The sequence below is a fragment of the Aplysia californica genome, unplaced genomic scaffold, assembly GCF_000002075.1.
Source record: "Aplysia californica isolate F4 #8 unplaced genomic scaffold, AplCal3.0 scaffold00161, whole genome shotgun sequence".
NCBI lineage: Eukaryota > Metazoa > Mollusca > Gastropoda > Aplysiida > Aplysiidae > Aplysia > Aplysia californica.
In genome coordinates, this window is record NW_004797431.1 from 968,217 (window position 1) to 991,304 (window position 23,088).

The following is a 23,088-nucleotide window of genomic DNA, read 5'->3' on the forward strand; positions in this document are numbered from 1 at the left end:
GCTTGGTTAAACTACACAGTCAGGGTACAAAATCAGATGTGCACACATTTTCAGCAGCTTGATTTAAAACTGTCTCATTTGGAACCAAAGTTTGGTTTCCATGATATCTCTTCACTGTATTCTCTTCAGAAGCAAGTTTTACTTTAATTTTCGCTAATTGCAAATTTTTCCCTGCACGACCAAAGGGATCAACAATGTTACAGTGTCAATAATACGATCAGATCATTGCAAAGTCAAACTTTCAAGTAAGAAATATAACAATCTGACAAGACTGTATCACACACGCTTTCGGGAGAGGTAATGGGACGCTTTGTATTTAATAAAGGATTCAGTTGATCGAATTGGAAAACATACCACAAAGTAGAGATCGACTAGAATGGTTTGAATCTGCAAGACATTATTATACTCGATCGTAACGTCCATCGAGACATAAAAAATCGTAAAGCAAGACTAAGTGTCGCCACAATACCTCCACTTTTTAAGTTGGACAAAGAAATTTACTCTCATAACGCAGTGTCATTAATTGCTTGTTAACTCTATAATGATGTCGACCAGTGACACGTGTTGGACAAATTGCGGCACTATAACCATCGTTGTGATTTGGGATGTCAAATGACTGGACAGCAAACTAACATGACGTTAGTCTGTGAACATCTGGCGGACACTAATATGCAGTGCTAATAAATTTCTCCCTAAATACTTTTTTGACCGTCCCATCCCCACCCCTTTCCCCCTGTCCCTCTCCCCGCCTGCTCTTGTCAATTCACACAATCAGGAAAGACCTAATACGTGAAGACAGACAGAAAGACACTAAGAGATACATTCTTATAAACCATCGACGGTACTCCGGGGGAAGGGGTGGTGGTGTGTTTGTTTGCTAAAAAAGCCTAGTATGTTTGTACTGACGCAACAGTGACCACTTGTCATTCGTCGCCCATGCCGAATTTGCCCAACGGCAGAGACCAGGGGACAACGCCGAACGAGCAGTGATCCTTGACCGATGGACCATTCGTCGTTCTCCCTGACACTGAGCTCTGGCTCGGAGCTCGCCAGTGTAAGGGAAAACGACGAACTCTCAATTATGCAACAACGGATTAGGATATGACAAACATTTTTACACCATCAGATGCAGAATTAAATACTCTATGAAATATGTAAAAATATAAAAAATTTTAAAATTTGACCATTCGTCGTTTTCCCTTACGACGGCAGAACAGGACACAATGGGGGGAAAAACTATGGAGGGAAACTTTATCTTTCATTTTTTATGATTATTATGGATCATAAAACAGAATTTATGGTCACTGCGAGGATAAAAGTACACTTAATAAAAAATCCAAAGCTACAAACTTGACAGTGACACGGACAATGAAAATAAGATAATTATATCGTCATTGCAGTTCGCTATCCGCACATGGAACAAAATTTGGAAACTCAGGTCTTAAGGCATTTGAAATTAGCACAATCTTAAAAATCAGCTCTCATAATTTGCATCAATAATTGATTACAACTTTAAATATAAATTGTAAAAATCAAGAGGCTAAAATATGTATCACACTAATAAAAATGTTTTTTCATATTTCCGGGAAGCCAAAAATGTCTCTGAATGTCCGAGGGTCTATTAGGGTAATAAGAGTTGTAAAGCACATGGATATGGGCTTTAAAATGCAATTATATCATATGATGGTGATATTGATGATGGCACTCTCCATGAAGGAAATGATTTTCATAATTCCAGATGTACTTTTGTAACATTACACGTCCTTGTATTTGCATGGTGATGTGTGTATATATAACATGTATGAAGTGTGTCCCTGTACTAAGGCTTTGTGAGGGGCGGGACTTTCAAATTAACAATTGTTTCCTAAAGAACAGGTAAGAGGGTGGAGAGTCTTGAACCCCCCCCCCCCCCCCCGAACAACCCGTTCCAAAAGTAGCATAGCCCCTCATGGTATAAAGTGTGTACAAAAAGACAAGTGCTAAGTCAGAAGCTTTGTTTGCGAGAGATATTCTAATTCTAGTACTAGTAGCTCTATGATGTTGCTAAGATGTATCCCACGCAGGCGGGAGCAGTGGGATATTGTAGACGGAGCAACCTCTCACAGAGTTTTTATGACACAATTTAGATCATTTAGGAGGACCTACCTGTCAGGCTGAGAGTGACACAACATTCCAGCAGAAAGACTGATACTCGTTAAAAATAAAAAGCACCTAACCGTAACACTTCAGCTGCTGGTTCAAAGGGTTTTTGTTTTAGTAAAAGCGCCAGAAGATTAGAGGTGTTACAAGAGAATAACAAACATAAAAAAGAAGAAGGGAAGATAAAGACGATAGATGTTTGATGGGAAAAAAGAAGCAAACCACACCAGAGCACCCGCCAACCACCCACATTCAAAGGGTTTAAAGTTCTGGTTTAACTCAAAAGAAAAGAACACATGTCAGATGTTAATATCTGCGTGGAGGAAAGAGAAATTGACTGTGATTGTTTAGGTTGTATACCTCCAATGACATGACTCAGCAATAAGTCATTTTGGAGGCCGCTTACAAGGGACGAGAAGGGAGGAGGGGGGAGAGAGAGAGAATCAGTCCAGAAACAGATACTGCAGTGAGTCTGCTTTCTTAAAACTAAAATGGCAAGGACCAAAGTTGCGTGTCTGTTCAGTCTGAGGTGGTAAAGAAAAAAATGGTGCCAAAGCAAAACCAAGGCTATCCATCACTTATAAAGAATTCCTTCACTTTAAAACAAATTTATATAAATAAGTGGACAGCTCTGTACCAAATTACCTGCTACACATCATTGCTCGAAAGTGGGAAAGGACAGTGTGAGGACAAGACAGAGAAAGGTGTCGCCAATTGGCACACGAGACACGCAAATATAAAAACAGACCACCAATCTCCCAGACCTGTAAATCCCGACACCAACAGAGGGGACCTTCTGATGGTGTGAACGTCTGACCACTCCGTTCATTTAAGTTTTAGTAAAGAGAAGCACATTGACACTTAACACTCGTTTTTGACACTTGAACACTCGTTTCGTGCAGGGAAAAGCCAGAATGACAGACAGAAAGGGAGAGAAAAGAAGTAAACAAAAAAAACAACAATTGTGGACATGAAGACATTTGTCACAATTCACAAGACCAATACTTTATATTATGTACATATCTCTTTATTATACATTCATATTGTCTGGAAAGTAAAGATCTGGTCAGGGAAAGTATTATTATACACGTAAATCCCAACTCAAAATGATTTGAGTAACAAGGAAATGGACCAATGCCACAACTGATAACATCAGTTACAATGGAGTCACGGTGTGTGTGACCCGGTCGAGACTGCTACTTTCATTACAAAACAATCCATCAAGTTTCTTTACACTTCAGTAGACCAAATAAAAACATTCTTAGACTTCTTCCATCATTTGTTAAATACTCTTTTCTCATAAATTGAAAATCTCTATACAGTACAGATAAACATCTTCAGTTCGTTCTTTTTTTCTTGAACTTTTTCCTCACTCCGCTTGCCTCCTCCGTGTCATCTTCATCCTGTCCTCGCTTCTTCTTCCTTGCTGCCATCTTCCTGTCTTCTGCATCTTTCATCTCCTGAGGAACAAAATTTTTTTTAAAATGACAACAATCCAATCACTTACAAACAGCTCTAGTGCAATATGAATTGAAACCCCCAAATGTATCTCACTAAGAATAAGAGATCAGCTTTTTATCAAGCAAATTGTAGTTTTTAGTACAATGACAGCTACTTTTCACTCTGGAAAGATTAAAGACAGAAACACTGAAAAGATTTATGATAATCAGACCACACAAGAGCGTCAACCAACCACTCCACTTTTCTCCTGAGGGAGCCAAAGACCTGTGCACCCCTAATTTCTCTTACCAAAGACTAGATCCCAATATATGGTGACCTTTCAATACCAGTATCAAGTCTGGCAACGGCTATAAAGCCTATCTTTTCCATGCACAAAATGCACTACACCAAAATTACAGCAAATTGTACTTACACAACATTATATTCTAATCGGGTTTACGCTTCTACATCACACCGAACACTTAAAAATGCACACAAATGCAATTCTCTTTTATTTTTAGTTTGATCAGTTGTATCATGCAAATAGTGCAATAGTACAAATAATTAAGTATGCTTTATATTTATATGGCAAAGGTTTAATACCCCTTTAAAACAAGGCCATCTAAGATGAGGGACCTGGAATTTAATATTCATGTCCAACATGACCCAGCCAGGTGGGCGGAATGCCGGGAAAACTCTTCCAACAACCTAACAGTATGAATGTCCAGTTAAGGATTCAAACTGCAGTAATCTCCATCATAGCTCAGCATATCACAAACTCAATTAATGGAATCCTAGGCACACTATCAGTCATTGCATTAATCCCAAATTCATGATTACTTCTGAGAAATTCCTATACAATACGCAAACAGCCCAATATGTGTAGATGAAAACTTACGATGCGTGTGAACCTCTGAGCCTCGCTGACTCGCTCCACCAGCTGCATGACCTCAGCCTCCTCCGTGGTGTAGAGCGGCAACTGACGGCCCAACAGCTCCTCAATCCTCTTGTACAGCTCCACCTCGTACCTGCAACCAAGGGGGGACAGACAGTTCGCTTGTTTTTAGAAGAGTGAGGTTTGAGTAGTAAGAAACGTATCAACGGAATAACAGTCATTTAGTGCATGGAAAAAGTAAAATAGATGGACAGAAACAACAAAGGGAAAGAATAAAAAGTAGTTCCTATCAGCGGCATCCTCTAATTATCTGCATTTGTGGAAGAACATGGTGACAAATTATGTAGTCCACTATAGTAAAGTAAGATGATGAATTCATACAGACACCTACTGAATATGAGGAAAGCAATACTATGTATGTAAGATAAACATTAAATACTGACGATAAAAAAATATAAAATCTTGTCTTTTGAGTCTACATGTTTTCCTTTCATGTGAGTAATACTAAGTACCTGTAGTTAAAAAAGTAGGTCATGCTATAAAAATAACATTTTGGTGCCTCCATCAGTGCTGACAGCACCAACATTGAAAAGTTTATAGAAAAGCATTTTTTCCTGACCATGTGGTGGATTTTTTCCATTCATCGTCTTTTAAAATAAAGTTTAGGTCTTTTATGTTTTAGTTGAGGTTTTACGGCGCTCGCAACTGCATAAGGTCACATGAGCGCCAGAAGATTCGAGGTGTTACAAGAGAGTAACAAACATAAAAAAAGAAGAAGGGGAGATAAGGACGACAGATGTTTGAAAGGAAAGAAGGAGCAACTCACACCAGAGCACCCACCAACCACCCACATTTAGGTCTTTGTTTATAAAAAAAACGCAATAAAAATTTTATCAATGTCACTCACAAAAGATAGGTTTATTTAACTTAACATCAGAGAAATCGAGCCATCAGCATGCTCCACAAGTTTATGCCATTGCCAGAACATTCAACATCAGTTTTTCTGTTGATATAGAATGTACTGGCTATGGCCGAAATGCATGGAGGATGCCAATGGCCGATTTCTCTGAAATAAAAATCAAACCCATCATTTGATGTGGTACCTTTCTTTTGATTGCCTGTATATGTCCAGATACAATTATATAACTGTATGGGTTTAACACCCTTTTCAAAGCTGCTATTTAAGAGGCAGAACCTACAAATTTAACTTTTTAACTTTCATTTCTGAGCAAAGTGAGTGAGGAGTCTTGAAAACTCCCCAAGCAACTCAAGTTCAAAAAAGCCCTGTTAGGGATTTAAACCACGGGCATTCACACCATAGCCCAGCAGGAAACCTAACAAGCTAAAGACAGGCCTGACAGGGAGCACTAGCTTGGTCCGATCATTAACAATATGGAATGATGTCACCTCAAGGGGAACAAAAGAGAGGATGATAGGGCTAAGGGGATGCATAGAACACCGGTACTGTGTTGGTAGCCACAAGTTGCTTATGACACAACAGATAGAAATGAAAATTTATTTTTTTTTAAAGGGAGAATGCAAATTTGATTAAAGTTCTTCAACAGGTCAAAAAAATTTGAGGGGTTCTGATTTTGTCGGAGCACTCGACAGGTCTGCAAAGCTTATCAATGCACAGAACACAAGGCACACTGGCATCAGCACGTGACACAAGACAACAAACATCCGAACCCACTCACTGTGTGACAAACGTGATGGCTTTCCCCGAGCGGCCGGCCCGAGCTGTGCGCCCCACTCGGTGGATGTAGTCCTTGGTGTGGGTTGGGATGTCAAAGTTGATGACCACGTCCACATGAGGGATATCCAGACCTCTGGAGAAGAAAAACACCCCTTTCTAGAACAATTTGATGACACACACCTTTCTAGAACAATCTGTACAGACTACTTGTCCAGGAGTCTGGGGCAAGAAATTTACATTATTCTAGAAGTATCCGGCACATTTCGAAATACAAAATGAAATAAATCTACACTGGAGATTCAAAAGAGTGATCTGATGAGTACAATCTGGCAAAAAATAACATGGACATGGAAAACTTGCAATCACAGACAGTTTGTACAATTTGCCATTCCCCAACAGATATCTCTGTAATGTTTTGTTATATCTGACCTCTTTAACTCACTCACTGCCATGCCCAAACCCTGTCGGGCGATTCGCGTAGACCGCTGCCTGCCAAACCCGATACCCGTCGGGTGCATTTTTACTACTATTTTTCAAACATTCCCCGACAAGTTTCGGGCTTGGCGGTCGGAAGTAGGCGACATAAGCCAGTTTAGTTTCGATTCCGCATTGTTGCAGTAACTTCCCTTGAATAAGTTACTTAAAAATCAGACTTTTTCGAACTCGCCCAAAACGAACCGAAAACTACTAACGCTCAGTTACGATGGCGACAGCGTCTCAACGAAGTCCGACAGCGTCTCAACGAAGTCGTAACAATTGAATTGATCGACCTATTCGTCAATAAAGGGTCAGATTTAGATCTCTTTGCAGATGATAGTGATGATGAACCATCATACAGAGTTGATAATGAGTATAGGAAAGGAAATAGGAGAGGTGCAGACACAAGTGAAGATAAAAATTGTGCTAGATCTAGGCCTAGATCTAGAATCAGGTGTTCCCCATATTCAGACCAATGATTCGATGCTTCCCGGTCCCAGTCCAGGCCTGTCATGCAAACGTCAAAGATCACACAACGTAGATTTAGACCCCAAATTATAGGAATACAGCTGATATAGACCCTCTTAGGTCTACACAACAAACTTCAAATAGCGGTACCCCTCCCCCAGTGGCCATGCCCCGTCCTGCAACCACTCACCCTGATGTTGATGCTCAGGATGGGTAGACTCATGATAATATATATATATAAAATTTGTCAGATATCTTTTCATAGTGACTCTTCAACATTTGTCAGTTGATACAGCATCTATTTCTTGGAGAGACAAAGATATAAAGGCATGCATATCGACTGAATGTACCAAGCACCTAAATGTAAGGTAAAAGGGTTTTTTCTCGATTTTGCCACATATTCACAAACTCATAAAATTTCACAAGGTATATGTATCACCAAAATTTTTTTTTATTTGTTGAGTATGTTTCAATGTCATTGTTTGTGGAAAAGTTCAATGTTGTACACAAAATAATAAGCTCACGGTGAGATTTTGAAAATGGTCCCGAAAGCCTGGCATTCCTCAGTTATCCTGCCGAGAAATGCCTGGCAGTGAGTGAGTTAACATTTTGTTATATCAGTTTACTCGACTGATGGGCGTGTCAAATTCATTTGCCCATTCCTGACGTGTTTGAGTAACATGTGCTCGATTGTACTCGTTGCAGAAATTATTCCCCAGCAATCAACCCTGCAAAGTTCGGCTAAAACTCAGAAATGATTTCCTCACCAAGAGACATGACATTACTACATGTATGAGAAAAGGACTGTACCTGCTGGCAACATCTGTGGCGATCAAGATGGCGCTGTTTTTGCTCTTGAACTTGTTCAAAGCACCAAGACGTTTTTCCTGAGGTTGACACAAAATATGAATTAGAAGGGCCAAAACAAAAGCGTTGACCAAAGGCAAAAACAGACTAAAATCTAAAACATATCTATGTTGTAAAAAGTAGCCAAAAAACAACAACCCAAGGGTAAAAACACATGAACGTCAGCCAGGAGCAGAGAAACTCAAAAAGTGTGCTCATCCAGTGTTGAACAGTTGAGATGTTTAGATTAAGAGGAAAAATCAAGAGACCAGCAAAGACAAACTAAGTGAAATGAAAAAAAACCCAACAAAAAACCCAAACCTCGACTACAAACCGGTTCTCTGAGAGCTAAGGGTTTTCCTGTAGTAAAATTCCGAACTCCTAAAGTACACGAAAAATCTAAACAGACACATGCACACAAATTAAACACCTAACCCAAAGGACGTGCGCCGCTGACACCAGGGCTGCCAACCCATCTCCATGGTTTTTAAAAATGACCATGAATAAAATTAGTAATTTACCATAAAAATTAGTAACAGTGCTCTCATTTTCAAATTACTATACTACAACGAACAAAAATATGTCTTAATTGCGGAAAAATAGGGCTTATCGAAAATTACATAAATGTGAAGGCCAAAGTTTTGCTTCTATGCTTCTACTTGTGTACGGTATTATTGTGGACAAGGCTAACTCGCGCAAAGTGGGCCAGCTGTTCCTTTTTTTTAGGGGGGCAGGGGTTGATTTAGAGATTGGCGGTTTTCCGACTATTGGCTGACGATTTACAGGTCTGCACTAGACTTGTAAAATTTTAAAAAAGAGCAAAAAATCTGTTGACGGTAAAAATCATAATAAATCGCCTTACGATCGGAATTTCGTAGTGAGGCAAAACAAATCGTAATGATTACGAAAAAATCGGGAGCCCCGTGACACCTACAACTTCTAGAACTCAATAAACAAAAACCCAAAAGACAATCTGGCACCATTTACAAAAGAAACAAAGACCGCGGCACACAAATACAATTTTTTAAAACTATGGCCAATAAAATCTCTCACCGTGTACAATGGTCTCTGTTTAAGAAAAAACTGTAAAAATCCAGTCTGCCTCAAATAACTATATTTTTTTGTAAAATGTCATATGTCTGTACTACCGACAGCAGATGTCCACTATGCTACCAGAGATGTTAACTGTCTATGATAAAAATCCTCAAGTTATCCAATCCTATAGAAACGTACACCAGGACTTAAAATTTACAGATCTTGCTGTCTAAAGCATCTTGTATCAAGACGACATTTATATAAAGTGCAATATGACATGCAAAAAGAGGCAAAAATATAAATGACAGTATAAGCAGACATGTATTACAAAATCCACACAATTTTTAAATTCTGGGTTTCCAGATTTATCCAGAAAATCAACACATTTGTATTACACGTTCCCGACTGACCTGTGACATCTGCCCGTGAAGCGGGATGGCGTTGAAGCCCAAGTTGCGCACCATCAGGGCCAGACGCTGTGTGTTGTTGCAAGTGCTGGAGAAAATGATGAAGGAATTCCCCGACAACTCATTCAGGATGTGAACCAGGTATACGTCCTGTGGAAGGATAAGGGGGTCAAGGGTCAAACACAGATTCTCATCATATCATATACAAATTATGAAAGCCGTTTTACAAATTTTTGGTATTAAATGTTTAAACCCTCACCCCTCCACCAATTGACACAATTCATCGTTTCAAAAACAGACTGGTTTCTGTTTAAGGAGTTTTACAACACTTGCAATACAATAAGATCATATAAGGGCCAAATATTAGAGGTGATACAAGAGAATAACAAACAGAAAAAAGGAGCAGAGTTAAGGAAGACAGATGTTTAATAGAAAAGAAGGAGCAAACCACACCACAGCATCCTGCAACCACCCACAGGCTGGTTTCACCGGGGCTGTAAGGGATAAATTCAAGTACAAAGACAAATCCTCCATGAACATGTAAGACCTTCCATAGAGGGGAATACATCTCACTTCTAAGACACATAAAGGGAGGAGTATGCTGGATGAAAGCACAATTCACATTAAAACACGCTGACAGCGTGTAATCAAAGTTTTCCTTCATAATAATCAGCGTTAACAGTAAGTGCAAGTTCCTAATCAGCAACTCAGATTACTAGAGCCATAATTGCTGTGAGAGAGCCGGAAGTAGATCAGATATAAAATAACTTATTTTTGCTTGGAACTGATGGAAGTGAAGCAAACACCACACAAAGTGATTCACATCAGTCTACGACATTCGACAGAATACTTACTCTAGATTACCAGGGCTGCCAACCCATCTCCATGGTTTTTAGTAATGACCATGAAGAAAATTAGTAATTTCCCATAAAAATTAGTAATAGTGCTCTCATTTTCAAATTACTATATTACAACGAACCAAAATATGTCTTAATTATGGAAAAAGAGGGCTTACCGAAAATTAAATAAAAGTGAAGGCCAAAGTTTTGCTTTACAGGTCTGACTAATAAAACTTGTAAAATAAAAAAAAAGAGCCAAAAATTTTTTTTTATAGCCAAAAAATCTGCTGACAGTAAAAATTGCAATAAATCGCCTTACAAACGGAATTTCGTAGTGAGGCTAAAAAATCGTAATGATTACGAAAAAATCGGTATGGTTGGAAGTCCTGGATTACCCCCTTCGAAATTCGCTAAATAGCATGTTTGCATAAGAGCAAACTTTTCTTAACACCAGAGGTACATACTTTTAGCCAAAGACAGCTGCATAAGCAAAGATATTACAATCACTGTGAATAATCATGAGTGCCGTGGCGTCTCTGAACTCACCTTAAACTTGACGGGGATGAAGAGATAGCTCTGCACCAGGTTGTCCACCGTTTTGTACTTGTTGTTGACCTCCACCTTGGTGGGCTCCCGCAGACACGCCCGCTGGAGCTTCTGAACCTACAACAGTAAAAAAGCCAGGCAGGCGTCATTTCAGCAAAAGAGAAATTTAGTTTCAGTTTTTATAGCTTTAGTAAGAGTTTTACAGCATTTGCAAAGAAAATGGGTTATATAAGTGCCAAAGATTAGAGGTGTTACGAACGAGTAACATATAAAGAAAAGAAGGAGGAGGAGAGATAAAGATGAAAGAAAAGAAGGAGCCAACCACATCAGAGCTCACCAACAACCCATGCAAAAGAAAAGAACCATGATATGATTAAAGGCTGTGGTAAAAAGTAAAATGGCCAGTTAGATGATAAATTACAACTTGGGCAAGATACATACAGAGTGCAATCATATGACATCTTTTTACAACTACAACAAGACACATACTGCTATCCTACAGACATGCAAAGTAACACTCATTTGGAGCTACAGCAAGATAAAAGATATACAGTACTGGTCCCGCCATCAAAATACAAAACCTGAGTACACCTGACAGCAAGACAGAGGACTAAGAATGAGGGGAAAAGAAAAGGAAACAGAAGACCAACAAAAGGCCACAACATACCTTCTTGGTCATAGTGGCTGAGAACAAAAATGTCCGTCTATCTTTTGGAATGACCTTCAAGATCTTATCCACCTGAAAAAATTACAAAAAAATAAATAATTAAATAAACATACTAAAATAAGTAAAAAAATCTAAATATAATTTCGGGGTAATTATTTTCTTAATAAAAATGTCTGCATATGACTGAAACCTGTCCTTAGTGAATAAAGGAGGAGATAACTAGTAGAAAAGCATGTGCTATGTAACAGACACCTCCAGGGTAACTATCAAGATTCTCAAATCCCAGAGGAGTGGACATGCTCTCATGACAAAACATATTTAGCCCAACTAATGTTGGAAATTATAAAGTGAGGACAATCACCTAAAAACATCCACCTGATCTTGACCTTAAGCAAAATAGCAATTCAAAGCAATTTTAAAAATAAAACTTAATGATTAATGACAGTCACAGAAAAAAAAGCTTAGATTTAGATCTTAAAGTATAGCAGCCCAACCATCAACAAATCTTACATTAAGTATCAATTTGAAACGTATACATATTTTTCAATCAGGACAAGAACAATTTCGCGAAAAAATTAAAAAATGCAAAAAACCTCTTGTTCAAAGTCCATGTTGAGGATTCTGTCGGCTTCATCCATAACCTAGAGGAAAAAATTCAACAAGTTCACACTGACGTCAAAACAACAACACACTGACTTGTCTCATATGATGGCCATAGCCATTTGCTTAATTAATTGTATTCTTTTAGGTCAAAAACTAATACCCTCATACAATTCTCTGAAAAAATTGTTGAATAAAGGAACTGGGCCTCTATAACAATGAGAATTACTAGTCAGAACAAAGCAGGTACAAATTAACAAACAACCATGATTTGACATAAACCGTATGATCTATAAATCTAGATCTAGAGTAGAACAAGTGAGTCGGACTTGAAATAATCCACATGATCTGAACAATCAGTAAACAAACGAAATTCAAAATGGCCGCTCGAGCACGAAACTGAAAGTAGATAATTTAAATCGTCGTACTTTTTCGTATTCGTATTTCTACGGAGGTTCCGACAATTATGTCGGAAACGCCGACATCGACAGTCGGCATGAAAACGAAAGTGCCGACAAAGCCGACGGGAGAAAAAGGGGGCGCTGGCAGTCGGCCAAGCCTCGCACTACACACATTGACAAATACAGGTGGGCCTAGCGATAGCATCGGCCAGCTCGCGGGTCGGGGCCGCGATTGTCGGAAAACATGCAGGTCTAATAAACCTAGCTGACAATATTAAGATCTTTGTCCAAATCAAGTAAAATTTATCTTCCATAGGAGGCAGCATAGAAATATTATACTTGTTGTTATTATACTCAATTAACTGATACTCAACGATGGGAGTGTTGCTTTGCAGGATGATTTGAATTCAAGACAATATTGAGAGAAAAAAATTTTGATCTGGTTTTTCGAGACCAGCTGTTCCACATATCCGTATGGATGTTTGAAAAAATAATGATGCTAATACAAAGAAAATATTGTGGTTCAATCAGGGAATGGCAAATTGTATGATGAGCTATCCGCCATTTTAAGTTTCCCATGTTCATGTTCTATGTGCCCGACTGTGAAGATAATTTATTTAATCAACAATTTTAGTCTATCCACTGGAATGTTGTCAGCTGTACACCAACACCCCTCAGCATGGGTCAGCTCTGGCACACAAGGTTGAAGCAGCCCACCTCTTAACCCTATCCGTAAGCCCTGGGGTTGTATTCTTCACATTTTAGAATACTTCTAGTACAAAGATCTCTTTGAAACTTTCAGTATTTCAAAAAAAATCCTTTTTTTGACTGACCAGAGCTTCCAGTAGCTGATGTTATTTTTCGAGGATTTTCGGGTCCAGGGGGTTGAAGGGGGACAGCGCCCCCTTTATGTTTGAGAATTTTTGGTTTCAGAGCATCCTAAGTATGCCATTTCTGGCTATTCAGACCTAAATTTAACAGAAAATAAGTGAGAAATAAAACACACTTTGCATAGGTCTACATAATTTTCTGCTTGTGTTAATCCATATGTTTCCAAATCCAAAGCCATGCTTTCTCCCTTGTACAGATACTGTACATCCACAACTAGATCTATAAAACTTGACAGTTAATGTTCAACCTTTTTCCGCTAGTGTTGGTTTGCACCATAATCATCATAAGGTGTAGAATCCTTATAATAATAGTATAACACCTTGACTTGATCTAGATCTAATATCTCTAGATTCAAGATCTAGATCTAAATAACTTGACAGCTTATTCAACTTAAATCTACAACAAAACTTACAAATAAACAAGTCTGGTAAAAAAAATCAAGCTCTCTTTTGAGTTTTCTTTTCTTGGCAGGCCCAAGATCTATTGAATCACAATCGTCATTTCTTCCTCTTGTTTACAGAGCTGGTGCTGTGCTTCTTGTGCTTTTGAAAGTGAAAGTAGAAGACACTGTCTACACTTTCAAATAAAAGAGCACTTCCGGTATGGGTTGGTTATTGTTGAATATTGGTAATAACATAAATTTTTTATTTCGCATTTTAAAAAAAAAATTTTTTGCACGAATTTTCACGGAAATTTTTCAATTTGCGGAATTCTGCTACTTTGCGGAAATCCGCAAAATTGCGGAAGACTGGAAGCCCTGACTAACTGCTATGCAAAGCATACGGATCAGATTAACGAGTAAATTACCTCTTTGAAAGTGAGTTCTCCAAGTTGTATGGATACTATAGTAAAACAAAATGTACGGATAGGGTTAAATTATCTAAAGGGTGTCACTGGAGACGAAATTCTCTTACAATTGATCAAAGTGAGCTAATACTCCAGGACCCACAGATTGACCTCGGCAAAGGTTTAAAACAAACAAAAAAATTCTTTTTTTAAAAGTTGACCTTATTTTCTCCAGTTACATTGTTAAAGCATAACACCATCATTATGGTGCTTTGCTCTCTGAGCACCTCACAGACAGACCTCACCCATGACTTACCAGGAACTTCAAAGACCTGAGGCCAAAACCTTTGGTGTTCTCCAGGTGGTCCACAAGTCTGCCCGGCGTGGCTGAGGAGAAAACAGACATGTTCTTAATGCATTATTCCACATACGTTAACAAGGCACAATATTCCATGTCACAATATATGACCCCTGTCCTGTCAGTGAATCACACATCACAACAAACCACCCCTGGCCCCTCCTCACATTTCTTGTAAATACCCAGGTATCATCCCTTTTAACCACAGAGGAAAAGTCTCCATGAAACACACACATACCAAACACCCCCCCCCAAAAAAAACAAACAACAACCAACAACAACAAAATCAAACAAACCCCTATGCAATAGCTAAACAGACCTTCATGACCATTTCTCTCTTGATCAGTATGATATGGGAAAGAGAGACAAAAAAGTCCTAGCATACTGCAAATAATATCTCCTCTTCCAACACCATATTCCCCAGAACTCAGAGACTCACCTATTAAAATATGTGGTTTCTTCGCCAACATCAGCGCCTGGTCGTACATATCAATGCCACCAACAATCACAGCTGGAAGAAAAAACAATAAAAAAGCATGAACAAAAACTATCACACAAAAAAAAAAGCCCCCATTGCTACAGAAACTGAAATTATGATATCACATTTTTTTCACCCACAGAAAACTGTTACTGAAAAAAAAAAACACAATATGAAATGTCTCAAACTATGGACATGCTCAAAATAGTAAAAAGGAAAACTTCTAATCTACATACCACCTCTTTTAGTCTGTTGTGCTACAGAAACAAATGGATTTACATCGTAAGAGTGTCAACCAATCTCACAATTAAAAAAACAAAACAACCCCTAATAAACAACAGATAAAATGAACATCTTTTTTTAAAGTCTTTAGTCTCTGTATTACTATTCTGTACAGACTCAAAGTATTGAAGACACAATGAACAAACTATTTCCTCACTAACTCAGATTAAAATCCCCATTTGACAAAGCCCACATGAGTTCTCTGAAAGAGATACAATATGTTACTTCCCAACAATACGCAAAAGTTAAGTATTAAAAAATCAATACATCCTTCACTAACACAGAAGTGTATTAATTCTGATGACCCAAGATAAATAAGGGCTATTTTGTGAAGTTGACAAAGATGTATATCATTCTGTACTTAACATACCCAAATAGTAAAATAAAAGACATTAACTCTAACCAGCCAGGAGTGCAAACGGTATCACTCATGCAGTCCTTAACAATGAATGTAAACATTTTTTCCTGGATCAAAATCACAAAGCTGAAGTTCAGAACTTACCACATTTGATCCCTATGGAAGAGCCAAGGGCAGTGAACTGCTCTGAGATCTGGTAGGCGAGTTCTCTGGTGGGAGTCAGGACCAATGCAAACAATCTCTGTGGCTTCTCCAGCAATGCTTGCAGGATGGGGAGGGCAAAAGCACCTGTCTTTCCAGAGCCTGTCTCCGCCAGCCCGATCACATCTTTGCCTGCAACAGAGGGTTCCATACCACTGTACAAACACAATAATGCACTTTGATTTCACCCTGTTATTATCATAACCAGACAAGGCCTAAGCTCCAATGATTTACAAACTTTAAAAGTGTATACAGAAACGTTAAAGAAAGGGTGTATAGTCATTTCACAAGAGGAAATCTGTGACATTACAAACAACTCATTGTGATGGAAGAGAGGATGTTTACGGATTGTTTTTGCTATGTATGTGTTTTCAGTCAAAGAACAAAATTCATGACCTGAAAAGTGAAACTTCAGAAAAACAATTATCTATTTGTGGTGGCCGAATTTTGCTATTCAAAAGGAATTTTAATGGTTGCATCAATCGACATGCGGTTTTCGCCAAAAGATTCTTTAAAATATTCTCCAGATCATGACGCCCTTTATTTTTTTTCAATCTTGAGACAGTTTTATGCAAAAAGATAAATTTCTCTATTTCACCGATAGCTTTTGTAGGCCGACGCTTCTGTCTGAAATTTTAGAAAATCCCCCAGGTTTGTTTATTTCAAGTCGTACTTCCGTTCGTTACTATCGCGCATTGTCGCACAATACTGAGCACTATTTCAAGTGTACGACCCGTATAGATTGAGCCTCATGTTTTCTTTTTTTTTACTTGGTGCTAAATTCGACGGTGATCCTTTCGTTTGATGCCCACCGTAGCTTTTTCTGGACTCCTTTGTCAAATTCTTTTTCTTGCTACTGGGAACAATCAACATGCTTCTGTACAACCACGAAAGCGGAATTGAGAATCAATCTATGCATCTATTATATATTTGGCAACTTGGAAACACATGTGTCACTTTTCTCTCAAGATTTATTGCTACATTCCAGTAGAGTGTAAATATAGTAGACCAATGATATTCAGTTGATGTTAATACCCCAATCATTCCTTTCATCGAAAGGGGGCCCAGCTAGTTACCATCTAAAGTAGAAAGCAAAACCCAGCTAGAATTGTACCTAGAAAGTAGATAAAAATTATCTTCCTATTTAAAGTTTACCTTTTTCTCAGTTGTAAGCCCTCCACCAACTCAACAAAGTGAGTTACTTCTTTGAATACAATATATACCATCCAAACAAAAACAAAACAAGACTGTATAACAAACCTTACCTTCTAAAGCCAGAGGTATGGCTTCTTTCTGAATTTTTGATGGCGTTTTCCATTTCAGTCTTTCGCAAGCTTCAGCAAGAACATCTACTACACCCTGATAGACACAAAATTAAAAGCATGTACAGTCAAGCATGGATATCTCAAACAAATCGGGACTGGCAAATTTATTTTACATATCGAGCGAACTGAAATAATGGAGGAAAAAAGAGAAATAATGAAGAAAACCAACTATGACAGCATATAATGGTCGGAAGATGAAACACTGCCATCATGAAAAGTACCCGATATCGCTAAAAAAGGATAGAAAAATGGATATTGAATGCGCCTTGTTCAGTGTCGAAGCAAGACAAAGAATGAAGCTGATGACCCTTAGATTCACATCTGATCTTGAAAAAAAAAATACTCTTACGCTAGATCAATCATGACAATATAACCAACATTGGTCAGAGAATGCCAACCACCTCTCTTATATAATCACTTCCCGATCTAAACCTTCACATTCAAACATAATTCACACACCATATGGTCCAATGCAGCGCTACACTGTCTGTCTTTGATTACACCCCACTATCCACCCTCACATGACTTGATTGAAGGAAGCCTTACAACTTACACACTCTACACTACACTAGTCACTACAGGTAATGTGCGATCAAGCATCTCAGTATCAGCAGTGTGTCTTGTTCCGTGTTGAAGCAAAAAACAAAAAAAAAGGAAAAGTGTGGTGCGGATGAGTCTAACAAATAATAATATTTTAACACTGTTCTAACTTCTGGTCACAACTATGAGGATGAAACCAACACTGGTCATAGCATGCTATCCACCCATTTTGTGTAATCAATCTCCAATCCACATAACCTACATTCACATTCAAACAAGCATAAACACACAAATACAAACATTCCCACATAATATAGCCCAATGCAATGCTACACAGTCTATATTCTGTTTTAGTATTAGTAGAGGTTTTACGGCGCTCGCAACTGCATAAGGTCATATGAGCGCCAGAAGATTAGAGGTGTTACAAGAAAGTAACAAACATAAAAAAGAAGAGGGGAGATAAGGATGATAGATGTTTCATAGATAGGAAAGAAGAAACAAACCACACCAGAAAACCCGCCAACCACCCACACCTCTATCTTCGATCACACATTACCACCCAACCCCCACCCTAACATGACTAGATTGAAAGAAGGTGTAGTGTAATGCTTAAAAAAACACTACACTACAGGTAATGTACAATGATGTGTCTTACTACAAGCAGCACTGTGTGTGTGTGCAACATGCAGTGTGAGGGTGAGCCTAGTGGGCTCATGTAACCTGATGCTCTTGATGATAATGGGTGTATTGCTTTGTTTCATGCCCACAGGGTGATTTTGATTTAAAGACAACTGTGAGGAAAAATTTAATTTGGTTTTTCCAAGACGAGAGCTGTTTGACATATTTGTATATGGGTGTTTGAGAGAACAGTGTTGCCAACACAAACATCGAGAAATAGCAAATTGTAGATATCTGAGATATCAAGTTGTCCGTTCATTTTATGTGTGCCTGACTGTATTCATACTGAACAGTCAGAGCTAAAAATTAAATATAGGCCTAATATTACAAATATTGAACACATTAAAACCGCAGAGATCTGTAAACCTTATACTTGGAGAATGCAAGTTCTTTCAGACCCAGAGGCAAATGGACCATAATGATAATGACAAAAATAAAAGCCAATTATACAGGGCCCAACAGAAAAAAAATTTGATCTGACAGGCCCCCTGCTTTTCCCTACAATTCGATGGTCTGCAATTGGTTTTTTTTTAATTTTCTGGAAAAAAAACTAAAATGCGGCAAATTTACGAGTGGCCATATGTGATCTGCAGCAAATAATACAGCCATTTGACTCCCAAAATCAGTGCAGCTGTGTGGGGGAGTGAAAGAAAAAATGTAGCTAATTATGATATGTCCTTGCCAAATTGATCTGCAAGAGTGGTAAATTATTACTAAAAACCACCGAACCTACGAAAGACGGCTACCCATTATCAAGGGGTAAAGTGGCTGTTTAAGTTCAAGACAGGTGGCCAGGACTGATAAAAATGAACAGAACAAACAATCCCTTCTTAGAGGTCCAAACTGGAAGTGACTCAGGTTTATAACTGTAAGGCTAACTAGAATGTGTTTTTGTTTGGTCTTTTTTGGTGGGAGGGTTTTTTTTTGTTGTTGTTGGTTTTTGGGGTTGTTTTCTTTATTTGTAGTGGATAACTTTTTTATGCAGCTGATTTTGTGCAAGAGAGTAAAATAAAACAAAATGTGTCAGACGAAGAAAGGGGGGCTCTCATGGTCTAAAGTTTATTATGGTGGTTGCCTCTCATTCAATAGGTCCAGAGTTCAAATCTGGACAGTGAGGAGAAATTTTCTTCTAAAAATTTTTCTCTTTTCACTGAGTCACTCCCTTTCTTGCTCTCTGGAGTCTATCCATATTATTCTTCTGTCGTCTGCTTTCGTCTCCACTTTCTGCCCCCTCCTCTGAGCTTCTTACCCTTTCTTTTTGCAGTCTCTCTGCTGCTATTCCTCGGCTCCTTCTCACTGCTGTCTTTCATCCACACCCCTGATCTTATGGTATGATCAAACACCTAGCCTTCTCGGATAACAGAGAAAAATCTTGGAGGTCCTGAGCGCAAGTTAAAGATCCCTTGGTGGTCCTAAAACCGATAAAGAGTGCGCTGAAACTTTCTGAAATCACGAAAGAGTTACCATACCGGGTCTGTATACTTTGTGACTTTATTCCCGGTTACCGGGTCTGTATACACTCCCTTCTTTGTTTTTACACAAACGTACTTAAGTACGGCTAGACTGCCAGTCTAGCCGTACTTAGATCTAGATTTGGCCCTATCAACTCAAGCCTGTTAAGTACAAAGGTCTCATTAGATCTAGCAATTATTCAGGTTCAAATACATGCAAGTCAGTAAGGCACCTTTTGGCTTTGTCTGAAATACAAATACTTTAGGCATTGCAAACTAAAAATTTCATTTAAAATTCAGCCATCAATATTAAGTACGGCTAGCCTGACAGTCTAGCCGTCCTTAAGTACGGCTAGCCTGGCTGTCTACCCGTACTTAAGTACGGCTAGACAAGAAGTCTAGCCGTACTTAAGTACAGTTAGACTGCCAGTCTAGCCGTACTTATCTTTGGCCCTATTAACATTAGAAAACAGGAGGTTTAAAATACATGCACTGTCATTAAGGCACCTGGTTTCGTCTCAAATACAAATACTTTAGGTACTGCACACTAAAAATGTATATTTACAATTCAGTAGGCCTATTTTTTTTAAATGGTCAGTCTAGCCACCATATTTAGAATAAGAACGGCTAGACTGCCAGTCTAGCCGTCATTAAGTACGGCTAGCCTCTTCCATACACAAAACCATGAGTGGAAATTTTTGAAGTCAAAACAGAATTATAGGGAAAAAAATTGTTGGTCAGTCGGGGGAGGAGAAAGAAAAAAAAAAAAAAAGAACTTCCGGGACCGGGATTCGAACCCACACTCAAAATATAATACATCTTCTAACGCAGACAAGCTGTCATTTCGACCATCAGAACTATCAACAGAAGGAGGAAGATTTAAGCTTAAATATTTTTACAGCACGATTTCAATGCAACATACATTTCTGAATCTATCTATCTGGAGTCTAGATTTAGATCTAGATTCTAGATCAATAATATCTAGATCTAGAATCTAGTTGGGTTTTTTTTACATGAGGCATGAGGCGGCTGGCATCAGATCAGCAGATGAGGTCTGACGAAAAATTTTTAAATTTCAGCTGGTGGAATATTGGAAACACTGATCTAGATCTAGATTTAGAATCTCTAGATCTAGATCTTTAGATCTACTAAGACAGAACATGTAGGTAGTAGGCCTGCGGGCATACAGGCCTACTATGGTACGGATACCTGCAGCACTTTGTACAATTGTGCGTACAACGTTGTACGGATAACTAGGACTAGATCTAGACAGAGTTGTTCGCACAATTGAACGGTACAATATTGTACGGATACCTAGATCTAGATCTAGATCTAGACAGAGTTGTTCGCACAATTGTACAGTACAATATTGTACGGATAACAAGACAGAGTTGTTCGCACAATTGTACAGATAACCCCTCCGTGGGAGGACTTCCGTAACGAGCGACCACTATGAGACAGAGCAGAATTGAGGGCTAGGGGTAGGGCCCAGTAGGGGTAGGGCCCAGTAGGGGTAGGGTCGGTTAGGGGTAGGGGTAGGGGTAGGGTTTGGGGTAGGGTTAGGGTTAGGGTTAGGCCTCTTCTTTATTGTGTTTGATGGGGTGGTCGCTCGTTACGGAAGTCCTTCCCACTCCATTTATGAATGAGGGTAAATTTTTACTTTCACTCCCGCACACAGATGCACTGTTTCAGGGGTCAAACTGCTGTACTGTTTGCTGCAGATCACACATAAAGCCACTAAAACTGTTGCAAATCAATTATTTTCAAGACAATTTCAAATCTAACTGTAAAATATCAAATTATGGGCGTAAAAACAGGGGGGCATCCCCCCTGTAACCCCCCATATTTTCTTTTACCCCAGTGGGGCAGGCCCCCCTGGAACCCCCCGATTGGTCCAAAGCATGTCTATCTCGGTTAAAAACAATCAAATATTTCAAAAAACATTAATTTGCGAAATCAAAATAAAACGCGTTTAACGTGGCTGTCAAAAGCGAAGAAAGTGATAATTTAAAGCTTTTGACAGCCACGTTAAACGCGTTTTATTTTGATTTGACACGATAGGCTAAGCAATGGACTTACCAATTCTTTAAAAGACACATCAGTTTCCTCCTCTGCCATTGTGAAATACTGTCTAAACTAGACAAAAATCACTTTCAACGGGACTCTAAGCTAGAAAATATCTTCTCCGACAGAAATTGATCACGCTGTCTGGTCACTCAGTCTTCGGGATTACACACACAACTTTCGCTTCCCCGTGAGGAATGTTAAACTTCTTTGTTGAAGAGTAAGCTATGCGGTGTTGGCCTCTCTTTGTGTCTTACTGACAGAATTCTGTTTTCTTACTAGAATCTAGAATTAAAACTCCTGTTCCTGAAACTTTGAAAAAAATAATATAATAATTTTCAGAATCTAGCCTATCATACTTAATCTGGTTTTATTTGTAAAATTCAAAACGTTGAAACAGAAAGTTACAGTAGAAATCGTACTGCTTAAAATAGATCAAGTCAAAGAATTAGCAAAATAAAAATGGACGACAAATATTTTAGAGTACCGTTGATATTACAAAAATCCATACTATATTTAGAAAACAAATATTAGTGTTTTGACATAAATTTCTTAAAATAATATCTTTTTCTCCATATATATTATGTTAAAAGTTTATTTTGAAATTACCTTATGTGATTTAATATTATAAATTATTTTGAAGGCTTTTTTTTTAACCTTTCAAATATTTTATATAATATATAGAATCGAGAATTCGGCAGACAACGATAAGTTTTTAAGTCAGTAAAACAAAATGGCGAAACATCATCCTGATCTTATTTTCTGTCGAAAACAACCCGGTGTCGGTAGGTTATCTTGTTTTATTAGATAGATCTAGATCTATATTATGATTTTTTTAAAGGGAGTTGGGTGGGGGTGGTGGGAGAAATTCGTTTTCAGTGCAGTGATTATACTGGCAAATGCGGGCATAATATTTTTCACGCTTTCACTGTCACTGGTCACTGTCGTCATTCAAAATTTTCAAAAATAAACGCAGTGGCTATGTTTACGGCGCCGTGAACGTAGAGTAATCGTACCGGGTCGGGCAGCACGTTTTTTTCTAGCTGTCGGGCACTGGAGTACAAAAAGATTGTTACAAACTTTGTTTTTAAATCTAGATCTAGATCTATATCTAGATCTAGATCTAATCTAGATCTAGCCCCAAAAGAGTGGCTAGCAATGCCAATGAAAATTTAACTCTTATCCTGCGTCTGTGCCCAGATGCGTATCTTTTCAGCAAC

At 38.5% G+C, this 23,088-nt stretch overlaps 2 protein-coding genes across 2 annotated transcripts in view; one reads left to right on the forward strand and one right to left on the reverse strand.

Annotated features, from left to right (window-relative positions):
• Positions 1-3,148: 3,148 nt before the first annotated feature.
• Positions 3,149-22,077, reverse strand: LOC101861278 (probable ATP-dependent RNA helicase DDX47). Its single transcript, XM_005097676.3, has 13 exons — positions 21,884-22,077; positions 17,076-17,169; positions 15,754-15,942; positions 14,931-15,002; positions 14,450-14,520; positions 12,049-12,096; positions 11,456-11,527; positions 10,789-10,905; positions 9,407-9,553; positions 7,926-8,002; positions 6,172-6,303; positions 4,478-4,607; positions 3,149-3,599 (listed from the first exon to the last, which is right to left on the reverse strand). Exons 1-13 carry the CDS (start codon positions 21,920-21,922, stop codon positions 3,477-3,479), a joined length of 1,311 nt encoding a protein of 436 aa, XP_005097733.1. The 5' UTR covers positions 21,923-22,077; the 3' UTR covers positions 3,149-3,476.
• Positions 22,078-22,563: 486 nt separating this feature from the next.
• The window catches only part of LOC101861502 (PHD finger-like domain-containing protein 5A), an 8,001-nt gene continuing 7,476 nt past the window's right edge, over positions 22,564-23,088 (forward strand). The window contains exon 1 of the mRNA XM_005097677.3: positions 22,564-22,653. Coding sequence (XP_005097734.1) covers positions 22,602-22,653 — 52 coding nt within the window. The 5' untranslated portion in view covers positions 22,564-22,601. The remainder of the gene's footprint in view (positions 22,654-23,088) is intronic.